This window comes from Netta rufina, assembly GCF_964035555.1.
Source record: "Netta rufina genome assembly, chromosome: 14".
Lineage (NCBI taxonomy): Eukaryota > Metazoa > Chordata > Aves > Anseriformes > Anatidae > Netta > Netta rufina.
The window spans coordinates 12,855,822-12,879,532 of NC_140137.1; the positions used below are offsets into that span (position 1 = coordinate 12,855,822).

The 23,711-nt window shown below is 48.6% G+C and overlaps 1 protein-coding gene across 1 annotated transcript in view; it reads left to right on the forward strand.

Moving 5' to 3' along the window:
* Nucleotides 1–4,191: 4,191 nt before the first annotated feature.
* ADAM19 (ADAM metallopeptidase domain 19) overlaps nt 4,192–23,711 on the forward strand; it is a gene marked incomplete at both ends in the record, with an annotated part of 31,845 nt that continues 12,325 nt past the window's right edge. Inside the window, 8 exons of the mRNA XM_084295458.1 lie at nt 4,192–4,252; nt 4,481–4,566; nt 6,906–6,976; nt 18,331–18,409; nt 19,300–19,376; nt 21,454–21,646; nt 22,113–22,178; nt 23,507–23,578. Of these exons, the coding sequence (XP_084151584.1) occupies nt 4,192–4,252; nt 4,481–4,566; nt 6,906–6,976; nt 18,331–18,409; nt 19,300–19,376; nt 21,454–21,646; nt 22,113–22,178; nt 23,507–23,578 (705 nt within the window). The remainder of the gene's footprint in view (nt 4,253–4,480; nt 4,567–6,905; nt 6,977–18,330; nt 18,410–19,299; nt 19,377–21,453; nt 21,647–22,112; nt 22,179–23,506; nt 23,579–23,711) is intronic.

The window sequence follows — 23,711 nt, forward strand, 5'->3', positions numbered from 1 at the left end:
TAGGAAAACACAGTATTATACCCTCAGTGGAAATCTGCTCTGTTTAATATCTCAAAGGCCATAAGAAGAGAAGACTGAGGTTTAACACATCCTGGATATGTCAGTTTGAAACAAAATGTAGGGCTGATCTTTCCTGTCCTTCCAGGTAGAGCTGAAGTCCTGGATCAGTTATATGGGATCTGTGTCTGTAGAACTACAGCACTGGACCCAGCCATCTCTGCTGTTCAACTTAATCTAAACTAAAAATCACGTTGTGTGCCTCTCAAATTTATATATGTATATATTTATATTTATATATATATCAGATGCAGATATTCCAAAGTTTGTTTTCCTCCTTCTTCTAGAAAAGTCTCAAGATATTTAGTAGTGCTTCCTGATGTGCCCACTGCCTGTGGCTGTTCTTTTGCAGAGATGACTTTCTGCTCCAAAGTTATGGAACATTTTTATGGCCTGGATGTTATTAAAACCCTTATGTTATTATATCCATTCCTCTTCTTAAGAGAGTAAACTGCTTCGGTATATTCACTCTCAGAGAAAACACAAGCTTGGAGAAGTTTGCAGTCAGTGTAGAGAGGACCACAGTGCTCTAAATATATAAATACAGTCAAAGAGATGCAGCGTGTCAGCACATACAGCCTCCTACCATTAGGTCCACTTGGCTGTAGGAATGAAGCAAAAGTAGCAGCAGTGGCCCACCCTTAAAAAAAAAAAAAAAAAAGCATAGGGAGCATTTTGGTAGGATTTCACTAGCAGCACATCGGGACAAGCCCTTGCCTGGTACCTGATCATCTTACAGCACTGCTCCCTCTTTGGCAGGGCAGCTGCTCTAAGGCTCTTCCAAGTATTCCTGCTATCCTATGGGCATGGTGGAAAAGCAAAGCTAAACAGGAGATTCTGAGGCTGCCAAAGACGTTCTCTCAAGTGCTAAGGCCTGAAATAATGACGTTTGCTGGTAAATCACCAGTTCCCGTCACAGACCCACAGTCTTCCTCCTTTGATCATTTCAAGTTATCTGAAAGAGGAAAAATGTTCTGAAAAACAGAAGATTTCAAATTTCCCCCAAGTCAGGCAAAGACATAATATTTCTTTCTTTGGTGCAAGTGTCTGAAATGTAGAGGTTGTGATGGAAGACAAAACGTCTTCCATCTTCTCTTTCTAAGAGTTTGATTTTTGGTAACATTTCCTCCAGCGTCAGCAGAAGGCTTTCAAGAGCAGTTCATTCAGCAGCTTTTCCTGTTTCTGAATTGAGAGTTCCAGTGAAATATTACTGAACATTTAGTCTGATAGATGTCCAAGTTATTCTCTACATAAATCTGTTTCTTTAGCAGGCACTCTCCAATGTGGGTCTACCTCCCTTTTTCCTTCTAAGTGGTTAACTCCTAATTTACTCCTAAATTACTATGGACGTAAGGGGAGAATCAGCATCTTTGGCTTTCCAGCCAACAATAATAGTGTTAAAGTGGGGAGTAAGTACAGAAACCCCACTGCAAAAGCATGCTCAGCAGCTTTAACCTGGGGAAACTGAAACACCTGATTTCCGAAGGCCCTGAACGACTGCACACACGGCCCCTTGCTCTGGGTGCTGTATGGGGGGTGCAGCTAATAGCTGTATCCTTGCCTTGATCACAGGGATGTCAGAGATAAGGAACAGACTCCCAAATTCCCAGCTGATACTTTTAATCAGGAAATCAGGTTTCTGGAGGAAATGAGCTTGAGCCTTTGTAATTCCCAGATAACCGAAAGCTTGATCTTGCTCTGTGAATCAGGCAAATGTCCCATTAAGTTCAGCAAGAGCTTTTTGAAGAAATGGTCCAGGGCAGGATCTGACTCATCTCGTGCCAGAGGCAGGTAGCGTTACAGCTTCTGAGCGCTGTTAATAGGGCTAGAATACCCCAAATTTTTCCATGCAACCACGTCTGAGCAATGTAAGTGATATATCATATAAATATAGATTAAACTATTTATAACAACAGCACAGTCTGTGGTTATATTTTTATAGAGGGAGTTTCTGGTGATTATAAATTAAGATATCAATTCTCATATTACTAAAGCCCAATGATAAAAATATCACTATATAACAAATGCAAACACTGCACAGATTTTATTTTCATGATACCTGAATGATTACAGAAATCACCAACAGCTCGTTATTGGTCCAAGTATTATAAAATTTTAAAGTAATGCAAATAATGCTCCTTTCATTCAATGCATTATTTATTTATTTATTTATTTTGAGCTGATCTTCTTATTGAGAAATACATGGAGCAACCCCTGCGAAGATTAGTAATATTGGTAAGATTTGTGACAATCTTTCAGTGCAAGCAAATATCTTCCTCTTCAAAGGTTTTTGTTTGTTTGTTTGTTTGTTTTTTGTGTGTGTGTGTTTAGTTTTTTTTTCTTCTTAGGATAGAGGGAAATTTAATTCAGGGATGAAAGCAGAATAGCTGTCTAAATTTGGGTTACATATTTACTTATTCATAATATTACCTTCAACATACTCCACATATTTAGGAAAGAGCTGATCTGTTCCCTGAATTTTTGCTCTGAGAAAGGGCCTGATTTGTGTGAAGACAACGTGTGACCAGGCTGTAGGTACGATAAAAGGTAATTTATGGCCCACTCACCCTGGTGAGTCTCTCTAGGGCTCTCCAAGATGTCCTTTTTTCTGCCAGGGTGATATTGGGAGGACGCTGACCTTCACAAGATGAAGGAGGTTTCTCAGATCAGTGTGCGAAGTGCTGGGGGAGAGAGGGACCATGTAGGACAGCCATAAACCAAAGTGGGGTCTGCAGACAGAACCAGGCACATTTCCTGTGGGCACAGTTACAGGAAAAAGCATAGACTTTCAATAAAAGAGCTCAATGGTTTCAAGAGCATATGAAAACCCCTGGACAAGAGACAAAAGCATTACTGCTATGTGGCCAGCCTTTATTCCAAATGGATTGTTAATTTCCTATTGGCCTCTCTGAATTAAATATTTCACTCAGAAATATAGCCAGGTGAAATTTCTCCCCATTTCTTATGCTGCTTTCCTGGTGGTTCACCTACACAGGCACTTGAAGTACAGAGCTGAATGGAAAGGGTTATATGGATAATGCAGGTCGATGGCTGAAGACTATGACTAGCAGGTGATGCCTTTCATTGTATCACCAGCCCAGGCCAGTAAAAAAAATAAATAAAAAAGGGACTTCAGTTCACCCTTGCAGCCTTGCTAGCATGCCTGCAGTTTGAGCTGGCTGGCAGTCAGAGCAGAAATAACCTGATATAGGGCAGGGAGTTGTCTTTCATGGGCTCAGTGTGAGCAAGGAGCATCTTCGGCACGCAGGGTCTGGGGAGACCTCGGAGGACTGCCCTCAGCAGAAGCAATGTCAACCAGCTCGTGCTCTGCCTTGGGGCAGGGCTGGGGGCTGCCAGCACCTTTTGCACCAGTGTCCCTGTCCCTGGGCCCCACCCTGGGCTGATGCCACCTGGAAATGGGCTCATCCCCCTGAAATGCTGAGATCCCAAAGAGCTGGTGCATGGAGGACACAGCCCGTGGGACAGCCCTGAAGGGTGCAGGAGAAGACAGGGACACCCCTTTGGGAGTCTCACAAGAGTGAGTGGCCATCCCTGAGGGGCAGCACAGGGCCTGGGAGCTGTGGGTGCTCCCAAACCCTGCCTCACCCCCAGTCCCTCCATCTGCCTAAGGGGGAGGGAGGCAATGAAGTTGGTTTTGCATCTGGCCAGCATAAATCACAGCCTGCATCCCTTCAGCCGCCCGGTGGCAATGCATTGCCCTGGAGAGACGGGATTTAGGATGCCTCTGGGGACATGGGTTCAGCCGTGAAGAGGCTGGCTGGGTTACCTATAAATACAATAAATACACCAACAGTGCCAGAGCACAGCTCCTCCAGGAGTTTAGCACGTATTTGCCTGCTTAATCCAGCAGGTCTCTCCTCCTTTGCTGGCCGTCAGCTTGCTGTGCTGGCACAGCGCCTGGCGGAGGGGGACCCCCAGGGCTCCCCCCACCGGTACCCGTGGCGCATCCCCGAGCCGGGCAGGAGGAAGAAGAGGAGGAGGAGACACCCGGCAGCACCCCCACCCCCAGGCAGGGGGCTGTAGGGCCGGCTGTAGGGCCGGGGGTGGGAGGGGAAAGCTGCGCCGGCAGCTTTTATACGCGGGGCGGCGGTGGAGCCGTTCCTGCCCGGAGCCATGCGGGGCCGGGGGCTGCTCTGCGGCATCGCCCTCTCGCTGCTGCTGCGGCCACCGCGCCGTGAGTGCGGGGGGGACCGAGAGGGGGACAAGTGCATCTTGCTGCCTGAGCCCTGGGGAGGGTGGGGTGGGATGGGGAGGATGCTATGGGGTGGGGTGAGATGGAGAGGATGGCATGGGGAGGATGGCATGGCATGGGGTGGGATGAAGGGGGTCTCCTCCGGCCCGGTTCCTCGTTTTTTTCACTCGAGGGCCGGGCTGGTGAGCTGCTCGCCTCGTTTTTCCCCAGGAGGAGAGGTGGCCGCCGGCTCGGAGCCGCAGCCCGTGGTGGTGGTGCCGCGCTGGGAAGCGCTGGGGAGCCCCGGCAGCGAGAAGGTGGGTGGTGAGAGCCGGCTTGTGTCTGCTTTGCCGGCACCCCCGGGGGCTTCGGGAGGGAGGGGGACTAACGCCGAGGGCTGGAAGACCCCCGCTTTGGTCCTGCTGCCTGAGCTATTGGAGGGGCTGCGGGGAGCAGAAGCGCAGCTGGGGGGTGCTTGACTGCCAACACAAAGCCCCACGCCCTGCTCAGGTGCAGGTCTGAGAATCAATGAACGGCTTGGGTAGGAAGGGACCTTAATGCCCTCCCAGTTCCAGCCCTCTGAAACGAATAGGGACACCTCCCGCCAGCCCAGGCTGCCCCCAGCCCCATCCTCATCCCCATCCCACCTGGCCTCGAGCACCTCCAGGGATGGAGCATCTGCAGCTCCTCTGGCAGCCTGTGCCTTGCACACCGTTTGTGTCAGTGCAGAACTCGCTCCCCTCTTACACATGGCAATTCAGCGGCGTGTCAGTAGTCTGCAGCCGCTTTGGGAACTGCTGGGATGCCAGATTTGAACATCAACCGCAAACCACAGTTCCTTTTCCCAGCATCTGTGTTGCTGCTTTCAAGAAGTTATCAGTTGCATAATGAAGTGGGAAAGGACAATCCAAGTGATGTTTAAATGGTGAACCAGGAAAAGGGAAGCTACAGCATTATTCTGAAGAAAAATTATGGTGGCTCTCAATAAGCATTGTTATTCCAGGCTTTGTCCACCCTATGTAATGGGAATTTCCAATACTTTAAATAAGAAAAAGCTGCAATGACTTTCTCATGCTCTTAATTCTCTTAAAACTATTCTTGCAACATAGCCTGGAAGCTTTGTTTCTCTCTCATATTGATAGCAATATGAATACATCTGGACAGCATTTGCCCTGACATAAATTTGCTGTGTCTCAGGGGTCTCGCTTGGTTTGTTTCAGGCAAATTCCTGTTTCTCCCAAATGAGTGTTAGCAAAGCTTATGTACAGCTGGGATGTTTCAGTTACACAGCAATCAATGCACTCTGAAGCAGTGTATTTATTGAAGGAGAAGGGAAGGCATTATTAGTAATAACAATGTTTGCACAACCTTTGAGTAATTACAGTAATAGACCCTTAGACCCCCTAGCTGTGGGCAAGGCAGCCTCTCTTGCTTACACATTAGCAGAACAACAGACCCGCCCTGGGTCATACCGAGCACCTGTAAGTCAGTAAACCAAAGCTCAGCCCCTTGGAATTAGCCATTGCTGCATGGATTGAATGTATATACTTCTGCATCACCTGTGTGAGCCTGATACGATGCCCTGAAAAACAAAGGACAGATAAACAAAAGAATATGAGCAGGAGCTGATTTAAGAGGAGCTTGTAATAGAACTTGGAATCAATGAAGTGACACCAAAGCATGGCTCTGGCTGACAAACCTTTTAACAGAGCATTCTGTTAAATCTGTCATGCTTTCAGTTGGTCTCTTCTGCAAAATCCCCACTAACACTGAATAAGGAAATAATAGAGTTGACCATCTCTCACCAGTTTTCAGGAATTTTTGGGGGTGCGGTTTCAGCTGAATAGAGAAGTCTTTTATCTGATGGGTTATTTCTTTTCTGAGGAGTTATTCATCCATTTCCTTTATGTGTAATCACTCAGATCCAGAAACCTGCCTTCAGCCAGTGGTTCTGCTTTGAGAGGGAGGTAAAACCCTGGAGATCTGCAGAGGCCATCTAGTTGGGCCCCTGGAAATGTATTCTAGCCTTAAATTATTATTATTTTTTTTAATGGTGGTTTTGGTTATACATTGGCCATTGTGCTAAGAAATTGGGGCCCTTTCTGCTAACACTAATAGCAGCATTAACACAGCCAGCTGTCCTGCATCCTCACTTGGAGCCGAGCTATATGCAGATTGCAAACCGGGGCTGTGGCTGGCGTGCTTGAACACACCAGAAAGCTGCTGTCATGGTTTCCAGTCCCTCTGCAGCCTGGGACTAATATGGGAGCAGCTGTGAAATACCGTCCCCAAAACAGTGAGGGCCTGAAGACGTCTAAGGGAGACTGTAGCCTGCATCTTACTGACATCTTCTGGGAGTAAAAGAATTCTGTGAAAATCTCTGAAAGAGGCGTGATTGCTCTTGTGCTGAAATAGGCTTCTAAAATTTTTTTTTTTTTTTTTCTCTGCTGTGACAACAAATGAAGCTTTGGTTAGCTAGCTCCTCTATTTGATGTGTAGACCTATGGGGCAAGTTGGAGTGTCCCATGACATGGTCCTGACCATGGTGTGCACGCAGAGAGGCTCAGTGCACCCCTGGAGCTGGACATGCAGTGTGTGGATACATTTGCGGTGATGATGATTTCTGAGTAACAGGCATTGTCTCTTTTGCACACAGCATCCATTCCAAGCTGAAGTTAAGATCGAGGCAGAAGGCCAGGAGCTTGTCTTGGAGTTAGAGAAAAATGGGTAAGTGTGCTTGAGCATTGCATTCTGACCTGTGTGCTCACTGAAATAATGTATAAGGATTACAGTGAAGTCAACAGGAAAACCACCAGTGACTTAACAGGGTTCTGATAAAGACAGGATGAGGAAGTCCTTTTTGGGATTTCAAGGTTATTCCAGGTCTGAGACCCACTGATGTTAATCAGCCAGGCAGCCCTGACTGCAACAGAGCTTTGTCAGCAAAAAGCAGGTAGTGACCTGGCCTGCAGCCTGCAAAGCTGTTTTTGCATCATAATTCTTAATTTAACCAGAAAATGTTGCTGCTACAAAGCTCTCTATTTACCAAACGGCTCCCTGCTTTAGAGTCAGTGTGACTGTAATGAGGATTTCATTTGCTGTGATCAGAAGTGATGCTGCTCCCTGGTTCCTAGGAGAAATGATCTGACAGTTTCTATTCCATTAGTGACCTTCATGTTAAAATAGACTGAAAAAATGCTTTTACATTAACTGAAATGCAGCCTCTTCTCGGGCATGATCCAGCAATGCTGTGTGATAGCATTGGGCATGATGTGTATTGAATTCAGCTGAAACTGCAGGAGACAAAGGGAGGTAGAAAGATTCCTGCCTTGAGGCTTGCTCCACTGGCTTTGTCCAGTGTGTGGATTAGCTTCCAGTGGTAAAAAAGCAGCTGGAAATGTAGCTGCAATAAGCTGCTTTTGCCAAGCAGTCCACTTGCCCTGTTGGTGTTTTATTTTTGAATTGATCTGAAGATTTATCTGTGGAAACACTACCAATTGTATGTCAGCTAGAACCAGCAGAGGGAATAATAGCCTTGGAATAGTAACTCTGGCAGTATTTTAAAGGTATTGTATGGACATGCCAATCACAGAGCTCAGGGCTCAGCTTTCCTCCTGAAAGGGCGAAGTGTCACAAGATCTTATTAGTTCTGATGGCAGTGCATAAATCTAAGTAATATTTGGGTGGCTTGGAAGAAAAACAGATTTTTCTTGGCATTGTGTGCAGTAAAGCATGAAGCCTGATGGCTGATGAGAGGAGTGTACATCCTACGAGGTGCTTTCTGTAATAGACTACAGAAACTGCTGGGAGGTTTGGAGCAGCAAAACCTGGATACATCTCCCAGTCAGTCTGCACCTGTGTGGGGCTAAACAGAACCAGCCATAAATTCTGTGTCTTGGTGTGTCTCAGCTAGGAAAATAGAGAAGGTATGGAAGAGACCAGACAGCATGAGCTCTGCCAACTTGGTCCTGTCTAATGCAGGAAAAATAGCTGTTGCTGGCAGCAATTTCATCAGGGATGGTCTCTGAGCTGGACCTGAAGGTGATGTGCCTGCTGGGGGTCTTCTTCCCAGTGAAAGGGCTGTCAGGTCTAAAATATTCAGCAATAACTGTGCAGAAGTGAATTCACTGCTGGCAGAGGCAAGGAGCCTTGCAGAATCAGTCTGTATGCAGCGTGGTGACCTAACTCCAGGTGCCTCGTGGGAGCGGAGCTGTGCTATTTCCAGCGCAGGCAAACACGTTGCTGGTGTTGGTAAACACCATGATAATAATAGAGGGCTTCTATTGTGCTTATTTCCTGAAATGTATTTTCATTCATTGAGATGTATACACGCAGGCTGAAGTCTGCACACATGGTTCCACTGCAGGGTAATTCCCCTTACAAGGACTGCTGAAATAGGGCGACTGGCTTGGAGTTTCTGGTTTTATTTATTTATTTTTTTTGTGTGGAAAATGCGAGTGATTTATTGATAGCAGCACTTCACATGGGAGACTTGCCAGGCCTCAAGTCCTCGTGCAGGAGAGGTGATGGCACCATCCCAAAGTGCAAGTCTGTGAATGTGATTAGGAGAGGCTCTGGAGAGCCACCGCTTCTCAGACTCGCAGAGGTGCAAAAGTAGTTTAGAGACTCTCAAACAGAGAGAGCAATGATGAGGCAGCCAGAAAAGCATGAAGTGCATGGGAGCCCTGATAACAACAGCATCCACAGAACACTTGTACGAGAAGGGAAGGAAAACTGCTGCTCCTTGCTGCTGCACATGGAGTCCAGCCTGGGGTAGCTCCCAGTGCCCAGCAGCTTAACACAGCTGAGGCTTGGGGTGTTGAGTGGTGACAGATTGGGGCATCTTCCCCGGGGGGGTTTGTCAGGCACCCAGGCAATGTGAGAGGAGGTGTGGGTCCCCATTGCGAAGTGTCCCTTTGGAGCCACCTGAAGGGCTAGCTGCTCTGCTTTGAGTTTCCTTGGCAGTGGAAGGTACTTATGGCTTTTTGAGTTCAAATGAGCCCCAGAGGTCTGGGTCATTTCATCGATCCAGTTTAGAGAAGCTCTGGAAAGCTGGTGGGTTAGGCAACCTTGTTACATGTCCACATGCTCACCAGCCCATAAAGAGAGATGAAGGTGATGAAAATATGGGCTTGCTTTGGAAAAGGAAGTGGGAAATACAATCATCTATATTGGTTTTGTAGGGATAAACTAGCTTTGAATGAAACAAGCTGTCTTGAGTATGTGGAAGAAATGTTCACATGAAGGCTGTAATTTCATATCCTATATGAAAAGGACATGGTGTTCATCCAGAGGTGAAACATTATTGCATATATTTCTTCAGAACTGCACACAATTCTGTATTTTGAAAGACTCGGTACATCATCTGTGTTTGGGCTTCGTATATCTAAGAATACAATTATTGCATTAGTTGTTAACATAATATTGCATTATTTCCTGTTCAGGCATTTAATACAAAGGCGGAACCACACCGCGGTTCCAAGTAGAGTTCACAACACCATGTAACATCTCTGAGTAACGACAAAAGTATATCCCCCAAATGACTTAGGCTTGTTTTAAGTGACCCAAAACCATGTCGTGCAGCTGCAGGATTGGAAAGCTCAAAGCTGCACAAACAACAAATATATGGAGAGATGCCTATAAAACAGTTTTAAAATTGGCTGGGGCTTTGGAACGGAAGAATCTGAGTTGAAAATCTTGGATCAGAAGAGACTATTTTAAAGGCATTCACATTTGTTAATAAAAAGCAGCTTTGAGCCAAGCGTGGAGGGGATGCTGGGATGGTCTGAATATGTGGCAGAGCTGCCTGGTGTGAGCCCTTTCTAGCAAAGGGGGAGTTGACATTTGCACAGCAGAAACCTGTGTGGAATTTTTCTCACTGGAATGCAGGAGAAATATCTACAAGACTTTCCTCCCAGTCCTCCTCTTTTTTGTGTCTCCTGTGGGGAAGAGCAGACATGGGGAAGGATGGCTTGCTGTGAAGGTGTAGTGGGTTTACGTGGCAAGGTTTTGGTAGCAGGGAGCCATAGGGGTGGTTTCTGTGAGAAAGATCTAGAAGCTGCCCCATGTTTGGGAAGGGCCCCATTGTTTTCCAGATCCGAGCCAATAAGCGATGTTGTTTTTCGCCTCTGTGAGAGCATATTTAAGACAGGGAAAAAACGCTGCGCCACACAGCAGCGGGGAGAGTGAGAGGAGTGAGGAACAGCCTTGCGCCAAGGTCAGTGTAGAAGGAGGGGGAGAGGTGCTCCAGGCGCCGGAGCAGAAGTCCCCTGCGGCCTGTGGTGAGGACCATGGTGAAGCAGGATGTCCCCCTGCAGCCCATGGAGTACCACGGTGGAGCAGGGCTCCACGCTGCAGCCCGTGGAGGAGACCACGGTGGAGCAGGTGGCCCTGCACCGATGGAGGCTGCCGCCTGTGGAAGACCCCTGCCGGAGCAGTTTCTGGGCCGGACCTGTAGCCCGTGGAGAGGAGCCCACGCAGGAGCAGGTGATCTGGCAGGAGCTGCTGCCCGTAGGGGAGCCAGGTTGGAGCAGTTTTCTCCTGAGGGATGGACCCCGTGGTACGGACCCATATCTGGAGCAGTTCTGGAAGAGCTGCTGCCTGTGGGAAGCCCACGCCGGATCAGTTCATCAAGGACTGCATCCCGTGGGTGGGACCCCACAGCACAGGGGACGAGAGTGACCGAGAAGGAGCGGCAGAGAAGAAGTGCTGTAGACTGACCATAACCCCCATTCCCCGTTCCCCTGCGCCGCTCGGGGGGAGGAGGTGGAAGAGGGTGGATGGGGGGGGAAGGTGCTTTTGGTTTTTTTTTTTTCTTTGTTTTCTCACTTCTCTCGCTTGTTAGTGGTAGGCAATAAATCTTACTATCTCCTTATGCCGAGTCTGTTTTGCCCGTTACAATAATTATTGCGTGATTTTCTCGTCCTTATCTCAATCCTTGAGCCCTTTTCACATATTTTCTCCCCATTCCTCTTTGAGGAGGGGGAGTGAGAGAGCGGCTGTGGTGGAGCTCGGCTGCCCACTCGAGCGGAACCACGACAGTCTTTTTTGGCGCCCAACGTGGGGCTCAAGGAATTTGAGATAAGGATGATAGTTAGTAGAAGTAACGGGCAAAAATATGTGCAGGATGATTGTTAGGAATGTACAAGTTGTGAAGAATTTAAGAAAGCAGTAACTGTGATATGTTAGTGTGGTGAAGGGACGAGGGGTGGTGTGTGTGTAAAATGTCCACCTTGTCGGTGCTGTGATGATGTTATGTTTATTTTGGTGTGGTGAATTCTTTTTCTTTTTGATGTAAGTGAAGTTTGTGAAGGTTGTTGTGATAATTGTAAAGTAAGAGTATGTTGTGAGTAGTCTTAAATATGCTTTTAACAGAGGCGAGGGGTGGAATGTAGTGGGTTTACGTGGCAAGGTTTTGGTAGCAGGGAGCCATAGGGGTGGTTTCTGTGAGAAAGATCTAGAAGCTGCCCCATGTTTGGGAAGGGCCCCATTGTTTTCCAGATCCGAGCCAATAAGCGATGTTGTTTTTCGCCTCTGTGAGAGCATATTTAAGACAGGGAAAAAACGCTGCGCCACACAGCAGCGGGGAGAGTGAGAGGAGTGAGGAACAGCCTTGCGCCAAGGTCAGTGTAGAAGGAGGGGGAGAGGTGCTCCAGGCGCCGGAGCAGAAGTCCCCTGCGGCCTGTGGTGAGGACCATGGTGAAGCAGGATGTCCCCCTGCAGCCCATGGAGTACCACGGTGGAGCAGGGCTCCACGCTGCAGCCCGTGGAGGAGACCACGGTGGAGCAGGTGGCCCTGCACCGATGGAGGCTGCCGCCTGTGGAAGACCCCTGCCGGAGCAGTTTCTGGGCCGGACCTGTAGCCCGTGGAGAGGAGCCCACGCAGGAGCAGGTGATCTGGCAGGAGCTGCTGCCCGTAGGGGAGCCAGGTTGGAGCAGTTTTCTCCTGAGGGATGGACCCCGTGGTACGGACCCATATCTGGAGCAGTTCTGGAAGAGCTGCTGCCTGTGGGAAGCCCACGCCGGATCAGTTCATCAAGGACTGCATCCCGTGGGTGGGACCCCACAGCACAGGGGACGAGAGTGACCGAGAAGGAGCGGCAGAGAAGAAGTGCTGTAGACTGACCATAACCCCCATTCCCCGTTCCCCTGCGCCGCTCGGGGGGAGGAGGTGGAAGAGGGTGGATGGGGGGGGAAGGTGCTTTTGGTTTTTTTTTTTCTTTGTTTTCTCACTTCTCTCGCTTGTTAGTGGTAGGCAATAAATCTTACTATCTCCTTATGCCGAGTCTGTTTTGCCCGTTACAATAATTATTGCGTGATTTTCTCGTCCTTATCTCAATCCTTGAGCCCTTTTCACATATTTTCTCCCCATTCCTCTTTGAGGAGGGGGAGTGAGAGAGCGGCTGTGGTGGAGCTCGGCTGCCCACTCGAGCGGAACCACGACAGAAGGGCAGTGGGTGCTCCTCCAGAAGTCACCTTCCCCAGGGGTGTCCCTGCCTGTGGTGAATCCCATAGGTGGGTGCTTCAGTTGTGTTCTGCCTGCTGCATTCCTACAGCACCTGTGATCACAGGCTGGCAGAAATGTGCAGCAGTGGCCTGAGGACAGCACAAAAAGTCCAAAACCTATCTGGCCTGAGCTTGGGAGCAATCCAGATGGCTATTTTGTGTCAGCTGGATCTGATAAGGAGCAGTATCATGTCCAAGCCCTTCTGGCCCCATCCAGGTAGCTGACAATCACTCCTGCCCTATTTGATGCTCTCAGCAGCTCGATGACAGATTTGCATGTCACTTGTGTGTCACAGTTTCCTTCTTTTTCATTTCCAGTGCCTCTTCTCCCAGCTGAATGAGGAAGAGGGGAGGTTGCTGCCCACCCCCAGGCAGGAAGGATATCTGAGATTATTCCACTGATGAGCTGCGCGCTATCAGTGTCTATTAGACTTCCTGCACGGGGGGTTAAGGGTTACATAAAGGAGGGAAATCGAGTTTATCCTGCTCTGTTGTCTCTCGGAGTCATCAGAAAAACAGGGGTGGGACCTGGAAAGCCATAACTGCCTTTCAGCCTCCTGGTTCCCCTGAGACATTCGGTGATTTCTGTGTGAGGCAGGGAGGAAGAGAGAAGGAAATGGAACCCTTTAAATCTTTTGCTCCCTGACTCATTATCAGCTAATTTCCCATTTATTTTATTTCCTTTTTCCTCTCAAGGCAAGTTTTATGGTTCCCATTGGTGAGCTGGAGGGTAATGTGACAAATTTGCTTGGGTCCTGTAACGTGATTTACATGATAACTGTCACAGAAATAGGAGTGTAGTTCCACCTAAAGAGCTGGGAAACTTTCTTCCTTCCAAACTGCTGCAGTTTGCACAATAAACATGTTCCCAGATACATCAGCAAAGGCTCTTGAGGGAGGGAGCTTAAGAGCTTTAAGCTTTGTCTGGATGAGATTCATCAGCACCAAGAAAAAAAAGTCTGGATTTCAGTGATTTAATGAAGTGCTGGGTTTTGGCCGGAGACTTGCAGAGAGGTGAAATCCCTGATTTCCCACTAGGGGTGGATGCAGAGAGCAGGGCTGCCTGCTTGCATTGTCAGGGGTGCCATTTCGGTGGTGTTTGAGATGGGGTCACCTCAGGTTCTCATCATAAATTCTGACATTAGGGAACGTTTAAGAGTCTGGGAAGTGAGGAGTCAAATTCCCTTTCTTGCCCTACTTGGATCCTACTGGAAGGCAGTGGAGAGGGACCACAAATTGTAGATGGAAATCTGATGTCAAAACTTTCTTGGGAGAACCAATTCCCTCCACCCCCAGATGCTGGCAGCCAGGCTGGACAGATTTATTGTGATTTGAGGAAAGGGACAAGGGAAGAAATGTCAGAGACTGCAGGCTTCACTCTTCTTAGTCCCAAGACTTAAAAATGAGGAGTAGATGTTTCTCACAAGAGGCTTGTGGACTGTCTCTCTTTTTTTTTTTTTTTTTTTTTTTTTTTTTGGGGGGGGGGGAGGGTGTGGTAAGGTGGGACAAAAAATATGTTTGTCTCCTATTTTAAAAGTGGCAGCTGTCCATGCAGACCAGTCCCTCTGTAAAATGAACCTAAACAAAGTAGCTGGCAGGACTGAATTATTTAAAAAAAAAAAAAAAAAAAAAAAGGGCTTGCTCCCATGGGTGAGCGCAGCAGCGTGTTGGTGGGGTGCTGCCATTGCCCATGATGATCTCTGACTGGGGAAAACACACCTCCCATGGCTCCCCCTGTGATGGAGGCCTCTGAGCTCCTCCGAGGCTTCTGCTAGCAAGTGATGTTTCACAGGCAGACACAACTGCTCCCCTTTTACCAGGAGAGCATGGGTGAGGCTACCCAGAGCAGCTGGGCGACGTGCACTCCCTCAAGCAAGCACGGCTGCAGTAGAACAGCCCCAACAACCTCCTGCTGTTTTGGGGAGCTCTGGGGTGTTCCCTTTAGGGGCAGCTGCCTGCTGAGAATCCTGGGTTTGCCCCCACATTTTCTGCCACCAAATGCCATCGGCTCGAGTGTGAAGTGCACGACCATGTCTCAATGTGGCAAGGCGAAGAGGCACTGCCCTGGCCTGCCAGCTCTGCACGGCGGTGTGGAGAGCGAGGCTTTGTCTCCAACAATGATATCATTGACAGCCTGGAGCAGGGCCAAGGCTGCTCCACACCAGCCATCAGCAGAAACAGGCTCAAGCCATCTGTACGTTATGGCACCGAGCCACTTGTGCTTCATTTGGCTTCCTTGCTTGCATTGAAGCCGGGTCCTGAGGCTTTCTGCAGGGCAGGGCCTGCCAAGAGCCGGCTCTTCCACCCAGTGTGTGCAGCCTGAGCTGGATCTGGGGGAGCGACTGATCTTGCCGAAAGTTGGTTGCTGCTGGGAAGGTGTGTGGGATCCTCGAGGACACCCTGAGCGCTCAAACAGCCCCACACAGCTGCAGCTGTGATCAGGGCTTAACAAAGGAGAGCCCTCCCATCCCCAAACCACTTTCACTCCGATTTCATCAATTCCTTCTGCTGATAACCCCTCTAATGGCCAACTCTGTGCTGCCTTTTACTGAAGATGTGTGCTAGCAGTCTGTCAGCTGTGTGGCTCTCTGAAGCCTTTACATGATGCTGTTTTCACATCCAAACCTTACAGGCATTTGCACCTACATCTAAAGCTGTTTCAGAGATGGCTGCAGGGCTATATAACATAACAGGAAAGAAAGGATCAAATCATGCTGTGTTTTTCTGTGCTCTCCTCCTCTGTCAAGAACATAAACCTTGTGCTCCTATGGAAGCCGTGAGTCAGGTCCCACAGCATTTGCAGGGCTGAGCTCTCTGGGAGCCTGGCAGTGTCCTGAAATGGTGGCAGATGAAGGTCACTGAGCAGATAAAAGCAGATAAAAGGCTTTGGGGTACCAGTGTCTCGCTGGTCTCTCCTGTTTATCCAACAACACATGGAGAAGAGGAACTGATGGGCTGATGACTCTGGTACACTTGGAGCTGTGAAGGTTTCTCTTCTATTTGTTTACGTTTTGGTGGTAAACTTGATGCTAGCTGAGGAAGTGAGCTGGGCTGGGAATGAACTTTCACAGGCTGTGAAGTGCGGTAGCCCCTTGAGAGTATTGCAAGATGTCCTGTTGTTTTTCCTCTTTCCTACCCTCACCACCTCACACCGCAGCAGTGTTGCAAGAGCCCCAGGGCTCCCCTGCGCTACAGCGGGGGAAGACCTTCAAAACAAGGCTGTTTAGGCTCAGAATAAGAAGCTGGGTCTTGCATGGGAAACCTGCGATGTAGCACAGGAGTCTGCTGGTGGAGAGGGAATTGAAAGTCATCAGATGGCACTGCTCAGCAGCTGCACAAATATCTAACCGCACAGGCAGACCGCTCAGCAGCGTCATCCCCTTCCAGACCTCTCTGTCTGCTGGTAGGAAGAGAAGTGCACACAGTGTGTGCATCGTGCCATCATCCTGTGCCCAAAAAACCTGGTGTGCTGAGCTCGGCTGTGGGGCTGGGTGGGAGCTGGAGGGGCAGATGAGTCGTGGGCACCAAGAGTCAAAGCACTGGGCAGTTTTGTGGTGCTGGAGCAGAGAAAAAACTAGCTATTCATAGTGCATGCTTTCCAAGAATAAGGGAGCAGGAGGAAAACACAGGCATGCTTGTTTGGGAATGAAAAAGTAGGCTGTGCAAGCCTCTGCTACTGGAAATCTATGGGCTGGTGTCTAATTCTAGCTGCAGTAGTGCCAGGCAGATTCACATCGGTTTCACGTCTCCTCTCGAGATGACAGTCTCTTACAGAGACCAGATACCTGCCAGAGCACATTGCTCAAGGCAATTTCCTTCCAGTTAATGCAATCTGTTGATTAAACATTTGTTTCTTGCAGCCTCCTGCTGAGCAAGCTACTGCAGTCAGGGAGCTGAAGGGAGTTATTTTTTGTGGGATGGCACTTCTGGGTTTATCTTCGTCTTGCAGATCGGAGATAGCTGGAAAACAGCAATTGAGCCTTCCGGATCGCTGACAAGATCTAGTGATAGGAATTAGCACATCAGAAAGAAACAAAATGAGCTTTCCTGGGCTACAGTGAACTCTGAAAGTGGAGATAAAAGCTCTTGTATTCCTGGCATCAAATGCTATAAAGTAAAGCAGTGGCACATGGTTTTGGTTGACACTAAGGCATCGTTACTTGTTCAGGTGTCCTGCCCTTTGGATGCAGGATGGGGAAGCACTTTCATACACTCTGATAAGAGGTGGTGCTTCTTTCCGGAGGCTCAGGCTTAATTTAATCAGTTGATATCACAAACACACACTCCATTATTGAAAAAGAGGCTTTGAAGGTACATTAGACCTGATTGCCATGTATTAAAAAAAAAAAAAAAAAAAAAAAAAAAGGGAAAAAAATCTTCAATTTTGCTTCTTGTACAGACTGATCAGTCAGGTCATGTTTACCCAGCCCGAAGAAACCATACAAAAAACCAAAACCTTTTGCTCCTTTCCTTCATGTGGAGCCTGAAGCAGCGGCGCAGAGGGGCCGAGCTGCAGCTGGGCGCTGCAGGTGTCGCGCTGCCCGGGGCGCGCAGCATCCTCGTGCTGCAGCACGGGTGGTACCTCCTGGGGGGACAGCAGCACGAGGTTGCTGTGCGAGAGTGCTGGATTGACCGGGCACGTTCTAGGATCCAATTTTTTGGAAATGAGACCATTGTTTAAAAAAAAAAAAAAAGTTTTAAAGCTGTGTTATACTGTGGCTGAGATGGACACAGGATGTGACCTTCTTGGTTTGGCCCAGATTTTGACTTACTGTACTTTTTTACATCACTGTTTAGTAAATGCAGATGTTTAAAAAAAGGGGAAGGCTGTTTCCTCTGGAACCAAGTCAAAACACTTACTATTCAGTGCACAGGAGCGCCTTTTATAGACTTTTGGCCTAATCCTGGGCTAAAGACAGGGAGAATATTGTCTATATGAGGATGGCATGATCAAATTCAAACTGGGGAATCAGCAGTTTCCTAGAACAAAGATGTAAATCGGCTGCTGGTCAGAGGTTGAAATGCAGATGCAGATCAGTTTATAATTGCGCTCAGATCTGAGCACTGGAGAGTCTGGATTTGAGCTATGAACTCGCACCCGTGCTCCAGGGCCAAGATGTGTCCTGAGCTGGCCTTCAGTATGCTCAGCCTCCTTCCAGTATATCTGGGGCAGAACTTTGCAGCAGAAAGGAGACTCTGCACAGAGACTTTCACCCATTAAGGGAGGATGATGATATTTTATTCATTTTTTTAAATCTTCACATAAAAACTTGCTCACTTGAGGCTATTAGAAATGCAGTTCAGCACCTGATTGAACTGAGGGATAGCCTCTCCTTTATTGTTTTAATTTAATTTAACAAATGGCTTGCAAGAGCACTTAGGAAGATGGTTTGCCACATCCCTTCGGAAGTGGGTGTGCTCCACAAGAGAAGTGCAGAGCTCCTGGGAGGGCAGTATATAGCTGGATGTGGTGAGGTCAGGCAAATTTTCCAGTACAAGTAGGAAAATAAAGCCAGGTCTAAAGAAATCTCTTACTGTCTTCCTCCCCTGCCCCTTTTTTTCCCTGATATCTGCAGAAACCTCTTTGCACCAGGCTACACCGAGACTCATTACAACCAGACGGGACAAGCTCAGACTGTGCCCCTGAACCACACGGTGAGTGCAGACCCCGGCGTGCAGGGAGCAGCAGAGGAGCATCGTCCTCCAGAGCCTTTCTTCCAGGCCAGGCTTCCCACAGCTGGAAGCTGAAGGGGAGGGCAGTCTGGCTTACTGGCCTGGGGTTTTCCAGCGAGAAAGCATCTCCGTCACCAAACAATGGTAAAAACACCTTCCTGTTTTTGCCTGAGCTCTGTTATCTGCCGAGGTCAGCCAGCAGCATTGCTCCCTGATCTCCGAGAGCTGGAGAATTGTCCATTCCTCCCACTGCTCACCCTCTTGCTTTTAATTCTGCCACCCCATGCTGGGGATGTTTGCAGCCTTTGGGAAAACCAGCCTGAGTGAGCTGGCTGCTCTCCAGCTAAGCCCCCCATGAATTACTGCTCTCACACTGCCCTTGGCTGGCTGACTGCCGCAGCGGCACAAAGATGCGCATTGGTCGCGATGTAAAAATAAGAGATAAAATCCCCATGAGATCATCTTTACTGGTGCTGCCCCCGGGCGAGGGGAAGGGCCGGGATGGGTATGTTGGCGTTTCTACCCCAAAGCCTCCTTGTCCCTGCCAGAAGCTGCCTTTGTCTTGCCCGGAGCCCCCAGGCGGGGACTTCCCCACTGCCCATGGCGTCACCCTCCTAGGCACGTCCTCTGGGGCCTGACCCGGGGCCAGCTGCCATCGACAGGCAGCTCCCTTACAGTCAGCTCCACATCTGCTTCATGCTGAGGCCATCCGAGTTGCATCCTTGGGGATGTAATGGAGACAGGCACCACTTGCAGCGGAAATAGAGCAATTAGTGGAGTACTGGGACTCAAACGGGACTCAGTGATGCCTAAACATAGTGTGTGTCCATCCCTGAAGTAAATTGCCAACCCCGCTGCCCTCTGCCTTGCAGGAGCACTGCTTTTACCATGGGACAGTGCGGGGCAGAGAGCACTCCAGTGTGGCGCTCAGTGCGTGCAGGGGCCTGCGGTAAGTATGGGGGTCAGTGTTGTGCTGTGCACCTCAGGGTCTGTCTGGGCAGGTGGGCCTGTCCTCAAATCCCACCCAACAAAGAGTCCTGGGCACTAAAGGGAGCACGTCAGGGGAAATATCTTCAGCTCAGGCATCGTCTGGAGCAAGAGGCGTCTCCCAGTAGTGAGCCAGGGCTGTGTCCCTCACAGAGACAGGGACAGGACTCGCCCTGTCCCAACCCAATGCTCCTGTGCTAATACCAAACCCAGCTCCTTCTCCCAGCCTCTCCCAACTGGCCAGTTTTTGTGTTTGGGGACAGTGTTCAGGTCCAAACTTCCCCCAGCATTGTCAGCTCTGCTTCCTCACCTCACTCGCCACTTTTCTCCCTGGGTGGTGCAGGGGTTGTGTGTTCCGCCTTTAATACCTTGGCTTTGGTCATAATGGAGTCTCTGGCAGAAAAAGACGGTCCGTATGTGTTCATTTACACCAGCTCTGAGTTTGTTTCCAAAATACCATGTGCGCTTTATTGATATTAGCGGTCATCTGCTCTCAAGAAGTAATTGGGAGCTGTGCTGATGGGACATGGCCCAGCCAGGAAGCAGCCCTTGCCAAAGCAAACCCCAGAAATCTTAAGTGGATGTATAGCAGGCCAAAGAGCCCGGGGAAATAAACAGGGCAGTGTGGCCACCTGTGGTTTGCAGTAAGTCATCCAAAAGTAGTCACAGGTGTGCTCTGCTTCTGCCAGCCTGTCTTGTCCCCTTCTAGCTAGAGGAGACAGATGTCTGGGGTGCATGTAACAGCTCCTGCACCCCTCAGGTCATCTTCTGAGGGTGTTCGATGCCCTGAGTGCTTCATACCAGAAAGCCAACTGGGCCATTGCAGGGCTTTTTGCATATGCACACAGAGCCTCTGCTTGGGGGCTGCCCTGTGGAGAGGAGAGAAGGCAGGATACGGCCCTAAACCTAAAGGCAGCTGTAACCAGAGGCTCTGGAGGAGAAGGTGACCATCCCAGCTTAAGATGCTGCTGGGCTCTATGAGCATTATTGGCAATTTGGGGAAGCTCTGAGCTGATTCGTGGCTTAGGCTTTTTGGGAAGAACTGGAGGAAAAGTGGGACAAAGCATAACAACAGCTCCCTGCTCTCCTTAAAGCTGTGTGGCTGCACTTGCTCCCATAAGTAGCCATGGGATGGAAAAAAAAGGTTTATAAGATGTGCCTCTGGGAAAGTGCTTTGAATATGATCCTGAACGACAAGGAAAGCACTTCGCAGTCACATACATTATTTATTGCCCCTTTTATGACCCCTTTTGTCAGGCACTTGCTCTCTTCAGTGTGAAGCAGGTTTTCTTTTCAAAGGGAGGCTGCACAGGGTGGGACGGGCAGCTGGAGAGAGCGGCCATGAGGAGGTGGGGCATGGGGCTTTTGGGGTTCAGACCCTGGTTGTGGCCAAAATGGCACTTGACGTGAGAGGAAAAAAAAAAGTAAAAAACAAATTCTTAATTAGAAATTGTTATAGGTCTTCTCAGGAGATGGAAGAAAGTGGAAAAATACCTGGGTTATGGTGGCACCCATTATTTGTCCACATTGGTGTTGTGTTTTTTTAATTCCCTACAATGAGACTGTGAGACAGGGAAATGAAAGGAGACAAAATCTGCAAAAAAAGGATGCAAAAACAAACTTTTTTTCCCATTGACAAAAAACAAAACAAAACCTTCACTTTTTTTTTTAGGCAGTTCTGCTGCAGACAAATTTCTCTGATCAGCTGAAAAATTTCCACTGCCACTAAAGAAAAAGCTGTACTTTAAATAAATAAATAAATAAATAAATAAAATTAGTCCTTGTTGCAGCAGCACGTGCTCCTACAGCCTTTCATCTGAATGTCAGAGCCCATTTTAACAGCTTTTAATATATGCAAGCTCAGGAATTCCCCCTTCTGAACTCAAACTATTCCCATCCTTCTTTTGAATGAGCTGCCCAGCCTGGTAGAGATAAATGCCTCCCCAAGGCAGCTGGGAGCGCAGCAGCAGAGGAAGGATTTGGCTCAGTTTGCTGCAGTAGTAACTAGTTTTCTGTCTCTCTGCTTCCTGCTCCAACAGAGGACTCATCGTGCTGAGCAGCAACTCCAGCTACATCGTGGAGCCTGTCCCCGGCAGCCCAGACCAGCACTTTATCTACAGGTTGGGTGACCTGAAGCTACAGAGAGGAGCCTGTGGCCACCAGGACGGCACGGTCACAACTGAGGGCTGGCTCAGGGACTTCACAGCCGGGGTGAAAACGCCCCACCTCAGGGTGAGGAGGGCTCTGACCGGGTCCCCATGTGATGCTCCAGATTTCCCCCTGGCTCCCAGCCTGCGGATCCTGCTGATCTGCAGGAGCACAGCTTGGAAAGGGAAATGGGCGAGAATATCTGAGCTTTGTAGCAAGCTGGTTGCCAAACAGTGGTTCTGGCAGGGAACTCAATGAGTGCTGTGAGAACGGTGACGAATCCAGGCTGTGGCTGTTCCTGCATGGATTTGTGCAGCCAGTACATGAGCAAACTGGGATGGACTGAGAACATGCACATCAACGTGTACTATAACTGACTTGTGATGCTGTTTACTCTAAATCAATCACATCTCAAGGTCCCTGATGGGGTGAGGTGAATGGCCAGTGAAAAAAAAAAAAAAAAGAACGGTGAAAAATAGCCTGTATGTATGTTTTGCAAAGGGTTTCTTGGGGGATATTGGGGAAATAACCTTTGTCGCCGCTGCTGTAGGTGAGGCGGGATACTCTGCAGACTACGAAGTATGTGGAGCTGCTGCTTGTGGCTGATTATGCGGAGGTGAGAAAAGGGATGGGTTTTATACCAGATGAGCACTGGGCACAGGGCGAGCATCCTGCTTGCAGCATTGCTGGTGCCATAGACATCAGACAGGTGCCATAGCTGGGGCAGACAGGCTTCCCTTTGCCATTCCAAATGTCCTGCCCCCACCTGCAGCTGGGGAGAACTGAGTCTCTGTCACTGCTGTCCCCTCTGCTGCCACCATCAGCCACTCTTGCCTAGCAGATTATGACTGGGATGAAGGACAAGAGCTGGGGGTCAGTTTTTGCCTCCCAAGGTACCAGTGATCCAGAGCTGAATGCTCCCATATCTTCATGAGCGTTTGGGAGCCCCTTTGCTGCCCATGGTTAAGGATGGGAGAGACTGTCTTCAGCCTTGGGTCACCTGGGGGTGTCTAGCAATGATGTGGGTCTGTATTTCATCTCTAGAGAAGATAACCAAGATTACCCTCTGCTTTGAGCTCTTGGCAGAGATAGAAATAGGTGTTTCAAAGGCTCCAGGTGATGGAATAGGGCTAGAAGAGACCCATTGAAGCCAGCAATCCCTCCCCCGTGCCCAGCCTGGACTGCATGCCAGATGTACTTACTGACAGTGCAAACTGTGCAGTGTTTCGTTGATCATTTAATCTCCAGCACAGACAGGAGTCGAGCTGATCCTATTTATAATTTACAACATGAAACTCCAGCAGTGAAAGCCACGTACTGCTCTGGGCTATAATTTATTCTGAACAAAACCAGAGAGCAGAAGCCATTTCAGTCTCCTCTATAAGGCAGCAGGATGCCAGAGAAAGTATGAGAAAACACATTATACCCAGGAACTGCCATATGCTGTTGACCATTTCATTAGACAAGCTGGGGTAGGCACCCTCGCAGTGTAGCTGTGAACTGCCCTTATTTTATTGCTTCCCTTGCTAGGAGAAAAGTCCTAGATTTTTCAGTCTCCTTAATAAAAATCTCAACCTTTTGCAACACTAATTCCTTGAATCAAACACTGTTCACTAAAATTAAATCATTAATTACTGTGTGGCTTGAATAGGCAAATTTCTTCTTCCTGGATGTTACCATATATTCTACCTAAAAAATGTTGATTTTTTTTGATGACTTTGGGTTGCTCCACTCAGTTCCTACCACCACTGGAAAAACATCCCTGCCGTGGGATGCCAGGGATGAATTCTGAATTTGCGTGTACAGGTGGGTTTATAGGGAGATGTACAATGAAGGAAGGATTTGGGCATCATCTTCTAATTCTCAAAATAATGTGATATGTTTTAACACATTTCATCTCTTCCTAGTTCTCTTCATGCTGCCTGACATGTCCATTTTATTCAGTTTCAGAAACATCACTTCAACATTGAAGCAACAAGGCTTAAACTAGTGGAGGCTGCTAATTACGTAGATAAGGTGAGATCAGGTGTGCAAGAACTAAGGAAGACAAAGCTCAGATTGCCAATTATGAGAATTGATTGTGGCAGAGGAAGGCTGTCTTCTTGGGAGAGAGAGTAATGTTTTGCTAGTTCTCCCCAGAGACTTGGGT